The 10,086-nt window shown below is 40.5% G+C and overlaps 1 protein-coding gene across 2 annotated transcripts in view; it reads right to left on the bottom strand.

The window, feature by feature from the left end:
* The window catches only part of trim44 (tripartite motif containing 44), a 45,559-nt gene that overhangs the window by 21,512 nt on the left and 13,961 nt on the right, over window positions 1-10,086 (bottom strand). For both annotated transcript variants that reach the window (XM_010792312.1, XM_010792313.1), the window contains exons 5-6: window positions 8,805-9,089; window positions 2,912-2,934 (exon numbers count right to left, since the gene is read on the bottom strand). In XM_010792312.1, the coding sequence (XP_010790614.1) occupies window positions 2,912-2,934; window positions 8,805-9,089 (308 nt within the window). The remainder of the gene's footprint in view (window positions 1-2,911; window positions 2,935-8,804; window positions 9,090-10,086) is intronic.

The following is a 10,086-nucleotide window of genomic DNA, read 5'->3' as shown; positions in this document are numbered from 1 at the left end:
ACGCAGTGTCCACACGGCGGCGTGCGTTGAAGCTTGCCGGTGGGCGTGTCTGAAACTCGACCAACAACCAATCACATGAATCTCACGCCCCGGACACACAAGCACGCGGTTTGATTGGCTAGAGCTTGTACTGGCATATGATTCGATTGGCTGACGCTTCCGCCGAAGCTTCAAAAGTTGAACATTGCTCAACTTTTGAAGCGAGCAACGCTCCCACAATGCAGTTCGGCAAAGCGTGAAGTCACCCCATTCAAAGTGAATGGACCGAAGCGTTGAAGCTTCAACGCACGACGCCGTGTGGACGGGCCGTAACCCAACAGTTCAAACAAACATTATTGCGTGCATACACACAAAATAGATTTTCAAAGGATTGCAACAGCCTAATAAGGGTAGATGATAAACACTGTTCTGGTTTACCTCTACTAGGCTCTTACATACAAATACACACATGCAAATAAAGAGACAAACACATAGACATTCAAAAACATGTAAAAGAGGCGCACATCAGGGACAGGGGTTGCAGGGGAGGTGAGTGGGTTAAAGCCGAGGAAGGCAAGTGAAATTTGCAATGCATCACATAAGAGGCAGCAGTGAGACGGTTGGGCCGAGGGGAGTTAAGGAAGATTTATATTCAGAGGAGGACACATCTTGGCAGGCATGGAGTACCTATGTTAAGAGGCTCGGGGAGAGGAGGGGGATGGTATTGATGAGGAAGTGCAGGAAAGAAGCGTGTGGGTGCAGGATTGTTGTCCCCTGGGGAAGCTCCGTCTACAGCGGCGATATGGGGCTCAGACAGCAGATTAGTGTTTCTGCTCCATAATCAATTTGCTGTCTGGGTCCCATTGCACATAACCAGCAAACAACCACTCCTCACTTGATCCTGCACATTCGTTATCCTTTCTTTTTCCCTCCACTCCCTTCTCTTTCATCTCCTTTCCAAAGACAGGATATCTCCTTTGTTTGTTTACCCTTCAAACATTTCACATGTCCTGTCTCTACAGCTTAAGACCCATAATAAACTCACAATTTCTACTAACCTCTCAAAAACATACATTTTCCCAGTATGTCTCTTCAAAGAGTGTCATCTTCCACTGGCCACAGTAGAATCTGCACCCACTGCATTCTAGGGCAAGGCCGGGAACTTTGGGAGTAATTGTTTCCGAGAGTGTGTTTGTGCAGAGATGTCGAGGTTAACCTTGTCCAAGGACAAACTATTAGCTCCATCTCACCCTTGGGTCCAAGCTCGCTGCCATCTGCTGCAGAGCGGGGTTATAATACTGGCTGCCCAATCAATAACATATTACATGTTGGCACTGTGCGCCAGCCATAGTCGTGACTTTCTCTGCTTATTAAAAGAAAGGCACATTACACTCCAGAGAGGAAATACAGTACATTTCCCACTAGCAGGCAGCGCCGCAATATCAATAGCACAAAGTGAAATAAAACATAACATTTCTGTTTGCAGAGAAAGAGCCTGTAGCCAATCAAAAGTGCTTTTTTTTGTGTCCCACCGAATTATTTTAGTATTCATCTTAAATCAAGTCCCACAGAAAATAAGGTTATTTTCTCTGAGGACAGATGTGCTGAAATTTGATGAAGGTGTCTGAGTGTGTGTGTGTGTGTGTGTGTGTGTGTGTGTGTGTGTGTGTGTGTGTGTGTGTGTGTGTTTGTCTAGAGAAGAGGAGAAGTACTTAGAGATAAAAGCCCAGAGGGGCAGCCAGGAGGAGAGGCAGAGACAGCAGGTGGTGCTAGGAGCGCTGCTGCACCGAGGAGAAGGAGGCTGATGGGTTTTCGTGTCAACAGATCAATAACTTTGAGACTGAGAGAGGACTATCCAGTTCAGATTGTCTAACACAGACTGAGATAAAAGGTCAAAGATGTCGCAAAAACTACACAAACAAACCGTAAACGCAACTGGAATACTGGAAAAAACTGGAAAATAATATGGATGCTCCTGTCCAAGTTTTATCATTTCTATCATTTTCATGAATTGTTAATTCTAAACACAACTGGGTCAATCCAGAATTGGAAGACATTTTGTGTCCCACTTATGAAGTTTAAAATAATTAATTCCCAAAATCCTGAAACATGCAATTGTTGCTTTAAATATACTTGTCCTTAGACAAAATGTAAATAGAGTTTTAGAAAAAGTTAATAAAGTAGTATTTGATCAAATATCAGATAGCTCTCAAACCCCCTCCCCCCCAAATAGCATTTTTTGTCTGGTGCCTCCTTCTTGGAGACCAACTTACATGTCAAATAAAAGATTTTAAAAAGGCTTTTTATCTACTTCTTTTGCTATTATTTTGTTGATAAATGTCTCTTGTAATGGTTTTTCGAATGTATCAAAGTTATGAGCCTTATTTAGCCTCTTGGCGAAGTTTAGTCGCTAACTTTCTTCACATATACCTGAACATAATCATCTTCATTAATGTATTACTAAATCAGGCCGTGAGACTTGACCCCGCTCATGACAAAACAGCTTGTCTTATTAAAGTGCACACATATAGAGTATGCAGGCATATAAGCACACACACAGCTGCAGCCTGTCAGCCTCTCTGCATAGCTTTCTGATTGGACCAGGCAGATTGTCACCTCTTCTGATTCCAACAGGCACACACAGATGAGAGCTACTAATTGCCTCGCTGGGGCACAGACGTGACTCGCATGTGACTGCTGAAGTTTGGAGGCTTTTTGTGTGCTTAGGGGAGCCTGTGTCTGTCGTGAGTTTGTGAGTTGCGCGAGTGAGTCACTACAAGAGACTTGCAGGGTGTGTTTGTGTTATCAACAGTCTCATGGTGCTTGATGGTAACAATGACCTGAGTGAGTGAGGATGTTATGAAGGGTCCTTAGTGCCCGCTAAACTATCCTGTTTTGAAAGGGTGGAAATGAATCACACTTGCAGTCTTACCTTGGCCTGTTCTCAATGTCGCGCTGCAAACAAGGAGAAAAAGACAGAGTGAGAACAAATCATAATTAAAATCTTTGCACGGCAGTTGTGGATAGCAGATACAAAGATAAACAACATCATTAACATTACCCTAGTCAACACAGCTGGTGTGGCTTTTTATCTGACCATTTCATGTTCATTTTTATCCACCAGTTTATTCATGATCATATTAAAAAGGAGCAGTGTGGAACAAAGCACCAAGTTAGCCGCACAACACTATTCACATGCTGGCTTTACTGTTTAATTGTAATTGGGGCTTGAAAGATTGTTTTCCATGTCAAATAGATTGATGTGACTTTTTGACTACTGGTGTACACAAATACATCAAGTAAAAAGGTATTCATGCGCCAAATGAAAAATGTAATCACATTTCAGATTCTATCAATTTAGAGAAGCTGTTAATGCATTATTTCACATTTAAACACATAACATTTATTTAATATGAATCTACACCATGTACCACTTTTAAACTCATTATTTAGCATGAAGAACACACAGCTCCAGTATCAATGCAATACACTTGAAATCACTGTCATGTACTACAGCCAAACTACTTGTTATACCATCCCTAATCTCAATTGGTTTATTTTCAGTCAAGAGGACTTTGAGCACATGGCGGTCTCTTTTGTAATCATTAACAGTCCGCTGAGTCCTGACTGAACTGTAGCAGTGGACCTCGACTACCAGCGCTAAAATGGCTGCATCAGAAAGGGCTTTTAACTAACGGTGTCTCAAAGCCAGTGGCTCCTTGGCAGTGCAGCACATGAGAGGAGAGCTGATGAGTGGAGGCTGCGGAGATTTAATTAGCTTCAGAATCTGGACAAATACTTATTTTCAAATATTGGAACTTGGTGAGATTATTTCTGGTTTACCTTGTCGAACACTTAAATAGAATCAAAAGTCAATTAGTGCAAAACTGACATTTACCAAGTAGCTTTGTGACGAGTAGAATTCAACAGTGGCAGTAGACCAAAAAGGAAGAAGACATGCAGAACTGCTTTCATTAAATCCCAATTCAACTGTCTCTTTACACATATATAAGATTTGATCTATCAAGAACATTTAAATTCAAGAGGAGACATATTTCTTTTAAAAACTAATTATGTTGCCGGGTAAAACATATATATGGAACATGTTTCAGTAAAGCACCCTTAGCCAGTGATCCATTAAATGGACTGTACATGAAATATCATAAGTCAAGTTTCAATCTATTCTAAGTGAGTCATTTCTACACTTTAGGAAATATGTTTGCATACTAAAGCGTGACACTTCATATTTGTAATCACTTCCCTAAAGAGACAAAATAAACAATGAAGATATCCAACAAATAATGCTGAGCTAACGTTATCATAACATTAGTAAATGTTGGTCACTTCCTCAAGAAACCACAACCATGGTATTTGGTTTTAGTCCCAGTTGTGTGCTTTGTTTAAATATGGTCCAATTAAAGAGTGTTTTCTGCCGATGCCCACAAAATTGAAAAAAATATACTTTTAGAAAAAAAGGCTGACGGGTATGAAGCATTGTTTTCCGGCTTTAGATAACCACAGTTTATTACGCCTTTGTTAAAATAATACCTTCACTGTTGAATAAAACAAGACTTCATATTTCTTATATCATATTATTCACATGGCCTAAGGCAGTGAAATCTATATGTGCATATAAAAACTCAAACTCTCAATGCTACTGTGAGAAATGCATACACCATTAAAGGATGCAACCTGAAACAGCTCCATTCATAATTTAAACAAATAAAAATCAACTTTATGGAATGATGCAACCTTGATCTGTGTGTAATCTCACACGTCAAACTTCAAAAGAAAACCCCTAATGAGGTTAAATGTATATAAACAATAAGCCTAACTGCAATGATCAATACATAATACCAATCAAATTTCATTAGTTCCACCATATAGAAAAAGTAAGAAAGACCAGTCTATCATGAAATAAAAAACTAAGGGCTTCATATGGTGCACATTTAAGTCCATGCATGGAAAATGAGCCCTAATGAGGAAATATTGATAAATTATCATTTTATATTGTTCATGAATGGAAACTAACCTTTTCTCAAACATGCAATATAGATGAATACGAACAAATCTAAAATAAACGCGATGGTGTAAAAACAATGTTTCCTATCTGATTTAAAAGGTAGCCATGAGGCAGCTGCGTTGTTTTTAATCAGCCTCGGAGCACTATAGTGAGCCAGGTAACGCTGCTGAGTCATGGTGGGGTCACTGCTGCAGACTCTTAACGCCTGGCTGATGAGGCGTCTTGGCTCTGTTTTAATGCCCCGTATGTGTCCCTACCAGTCAAGCAGAAAGATCATTTCCTGCCAAGTGACATATAAATGTCTTTTAATTACTGTATGGTCGTCAGGGAATGTTCAAGTAAACACACTCCGTGGTTGTACAAATGGGTGCCTACTGGCCCTTTTTTAATGAAAATCTGGGGACAGAGTATTTTTATAACAAATGTTTTCGGTCTGACACAAAGTCTCTTAATATATTCTCCCTCTGGCTCCCACTGATTGGTCAATGTTTTTCTCATCCCCGCTCAACATCTTTTTTATGTGTGTGTATGTGTGTCTTTACCTATGTTCCTGTGCCTGCATTTAATCAAAGACAAGAGATTAATAACTGAACCAGTGGTAATTTGTTTGTTTGACCTTAAGCAAGAAGACTCACCTCAATTATGTGGTTTATTCTTTTGGGAGCAGTTTAAAGGATGGGTTTTATGCAGGTGTGAAACATTTGACATCATAGTTGCTTCGTTCAGCAGACTGCAGTATATGAGTTTATTATTCTTTAAAGGCGGCTAGCACTCTCTGACTTTGCTCTGAAGCTCAAAGCTTTACTTCAAAACCTTTTTTTGGAATCAAGGCACTTCTTCCAAAAAGTGCTAGAGGCTATACCTCTCTACCTCTCTGGCAAACAGGATTAGGTTGCACTTTACACATGGGGAAATAAACAAAAAACTAAAATTCACAAGGTTTATACATATTTTAAAAAGTTTTTGAGTATTTTCTTTTGTAGTGTCACATACCCTGATGTTATGGTTTCTTTCCTTGACTTCAAATCCAAAACACTGACATTCTAGGACTTTTGCAAAAATAATGATATAGAATACACACTACTGCAGCTCTTGCTAGCGGTGTGTGCTGAAACAACCTATGAATCAATTAGAGTATCAACCCAAAGCCTAAAAAGTACGTGTTGCTTTCCTAATCTTCATACATTCTACACTTAGTTGTTGATTTTGAATGCAGGCAAGTCAAAACATCACTCTGAGCTGTCAGTTTGAGATTTGTCCCGTTTTAACACCTACTAACTAATGAATCGAACCAACTATTGGTAGATGGATCAAACTAAGTATTGTTTAAGTTCTAGCATCACAGTTGAGCAGAACTGCAGTAAAGGGGCAAGTGAATGATTGTAGTTCAATTTGCCGTCTGTAGGCACAGCCACTTTGAGACTAACAGTGACAGAGTGAGGGAGCAAAAAGGAGAATTCATGTTTGAGCCAGTTGTTCTCTGGATTCACGAGGCTCTCTACACGTCGTAAATGTTTTACCGAGGACAAAATTGCTGGAGGTCTTGCTGAGTTTGCGATGCAATGACTGTTTTGGCACCCCGAGATTCTTTCACATTAAATCTCAGACTACACATTAAAACTCAGCCCAGATCAACATTAAAAAGACATATAATTACTGGATGAATAAAGTGCTGCATAAGCTCCCTCTCTACACCTACACACACCTCTCCAGTGATAAAATAACACTGCCCGTTCTAGCAATAACTAACACATGAGAACAAACAGGGTAACCATCGGCATTCAATTAGAGCCTTAATGAACCTGGCCCACAATGGATTCATTTCTCAGCCAGAAAAGCAATCTGCACGTCAGCTACCGCCATTACTGCAGCCTCCCTGCTCCCACAGAGCATCACCAGGGAACACTCAGGCCTCCTTTTCCTGACTGTGCTGACTTAAGTATGGAGAGTGACAAATGGACCAATGGGATGTTTTCATCTGGGATCTATAGGCAGTAAAAGCCCCCACTTCAATTTCCAAATTAGAGATGAGGGAGTGAAGTGCAGCAGGATCTGAAGTGACCTAAGTGCGTTGGCATGCCATTTCCTTCGTGCCAATGTATGTGTAAATGTATGAATTACATACTGTAACAGCACTCAGCACTTTGGCATGGGAAGCTTACTATGACTAACGGGCGGGCATGTAAAAAGAAGAAGAGTGTACCTGCTGTGTTCATGGCAGAATTAGAAGACAAACATCAGCCTACAGTGCAGGATTTATGTGCATCTAACTACCTGTATCACACTGACACAGCTGACTGTATGATAGGGAAACTGCATTTTTCTCAACATAATATATACGCCCGGATAACTACAGCTGGTCTCTCCTTTCATTTGGAACAAAGCTGTGTATTGCGGCACCTGTTTACCATATTAATTTTCGCCATAATGACTATGTAGCAGATGCCGCGATCATTAGTAAGATAATGCTTTAAGTTGAAGGCCTGGGATCACACCCCATGGCTGCTAGCATTGAGGATACCCTGCCTAAAGTGTCCCTAAGCAGCGCATCGGACCGACTCTCCATCAGCGGAAATATAACAAAGATAAGTCGTGTCATAAGCAAATGAAGACAGGTTGAGGTTACATTTGAAATAATGTCTACTACAGCATGCTCTGTAAAGTTGGAGACAGATGATCAGCAACATAACAGCTTTCTGCTTGCTGGCAAATAGTTTGTAATTGTTTATTGACAAGGCAATAGTGCCAGTTTTACAAGGCTGCCCTCAGTAACTGCTTTGGCAGCAGAACTCTGTGTTTAAAGTCTACGTTAATTTATCATTGACCGTGTTTGTTTGGGCTCTATCAATATGATCTCATCAATTGTCATTTTATTTAGTAATTTAAGCTTTACTTAAATATGAGTCTCTGGATCTAAAACATCAGGTTTTCTTTCAACTGTTTTCGTGTTTGGTCATACATTTTGATTATAACAAGCTAAGATTGCTATATGAATTAAGTTAAATGCTCACCAGTTATTAACCAACTTTCATCTCTGAAAAAAGTGCATTCAGTATGATTGGATTCCCTTTGGTAAAAGAGTGAACATTTTGAACTTGAGAGGAGGCACTACAGGTAAACATCGTCACATAATTAACTATCAGATTTCACCATGAAATGTTCAATGTTGATTACTTACCTTTATTAAATTACATATTTTCTAAAATATTATCTTAAAATATGCAAATTCAGGTATATCTTATTATTTTGAATACATTTCCAGGACAGGAATCTGAAAATGTAATAAAGCCAGGTTCTAAATGGTCGTTTCATGTTGTTCGTGTATGACAGCCAAGGTTTTTACGGAGGACATATTTTATATCTTTACTTAACTCAATAAATCTGAAAATACTGTCAACAGCCATACAAAAATAAACAAGTCAATTTTCTGAGTAGTTTCTTGTCTTGAAGATAGTTATAACTATATGAAAAACCCCATTAATTATTTCCACAAAGAAGTGACCTTAGATTTAGCAGGCCACATTTTAGCACCTTTATCTACATCAGTCTAATGAAGTCTAATGCATGAGACTGAGGCTTATGTAAAGCAGCAATATAAAGAAGGTGAAATGGTGTGTTTCACAGTTTCCGAAGTGCCAATTGAAGCTTTAAAATCCACTGGGCTTTGGTGACATTATAAACTTGCTAACCTTTCTATTTACCTTCACTGTAACTCTGCAGTAAGTGAGATACAGACTGCAGATTGTGTGAAAGCAGTTTAAGGATCAGAATAAGGACGATAAGGAAGAAAGGTTCTTCTCACCTGGACTCTGTGGGGTGGTACCGCTGCTAGAGCTACTGCTGCCCCCGCAGGGCCCAACGCCTCCGCCTTTTCCAGCAGGCACAGCTGGTGTGTGATGTTGGCCATCTCCTCCTGCAGGCGCTCCGTTTCGACAGAGATCTCAGCGATTTTCTCAGCAGCAGATGCCGTTAGGAAGGCTTCTTTGAGGTCTACCAGGTGAAGGGTCCTCTTCTCCTCCAGACGCACCAGTCTGCGTAGCTCATCGAACTGGCTGTTCACATAGGCCTCCAGCTCTTCTACTGACATCTATGGAGATATGGAGACGAAGTATAGGAGACAGCGGGGGATGAGTGTAAGTGAAGGAATGAACTGGGCAAATGTAAGTCCAGGAAGTCCAAATGACCAAGACGCTACGATGCTGGTATGCATTTTCAAGTAAACCCAGTGTTTCCCCTAGGATTGAGTCATAGCAGCGGTGCTAAGGCACGTGGGCCCAGCACAAAGTGAGCGCGGGGCGCGTGGAATTTTTTAGTGTGTGCGTGCGAAGTGCGCCCCGCCAATTTGTTTCTATGTGTCTGCCAGCACAAGAAAGGCTCTTGAGGCCTAGTACCAGGGCCGGTTCTAGACAATTTGCTGCCCTAGACAAGATTTTAGGCGAGATTTTATATATAAAGAATAAATGAAAAATCTCTACAAAAGACAAATACACTACAAAAACAGAAACTTATTGACATAGGTAATATACGTCAAAATGGCTTCAAATGTATTCAGTATTGTATGAACATGTATACGTACCCATACCGAAATTATTCGGTACGGGCCCTTCGGTTCGGTACACGTGTGTACCGAAGTGTACCGAACAAATATAACGTTACACGTAAAAAATTGAGAACGTGAACAACTTTTTGGAAGTAATCTCAGGTGCTGCGTCGCAGCATTCAGAGTAATTTGCTCACATTGGGTTCAACGCGTCATAGAGCGAGCAAGTCATTTCATTGGACGAGAGGCATACTATGAGAGCTGGTCACAGGGATGCGTTCAAATTTAGTCAATAATTTGAGGAACTGTCTGAAATGGCGAACGCAGATAAAGTTGAGCTCGAAAATCCTCCAGCATCATTGAAGTCTCCGGTTTGGGAACATTTTGGTTTCGCAGTTACGTACAAGGATGACGGACAAAGACAGGTGGACCAAACCAAAGCTGTTTGTCGGCATTGTTCAACTAAAATAGGTTACGCGGCTGGCAATACATCAAACTTGCACACTCATTTGAAAAGGCATCACCCGAACGTGAATATCACCGG

Source organism: Notothenia coriiceps, unplaced genomic scaffold (assembly GCF_000735185.1).
Source record: "Notothenia coriiceps isolate Sejong01 unplaced genomic scaffold, NC01 NC01_scaffold00036399, whole genome shotgun sequence".
Taxonomy (NCBI): domain Eukaryota; kingdom Metazoa; phylum Chordata; class Actinopteri; order Perciformes; family Nototheniidae; genus Notothenia; species Notothenia coriiceps.
Note: the sequence above shows the minus strand (reverse complement) of the source record. Positions and strands in the feature narration are given on the sequence as shown.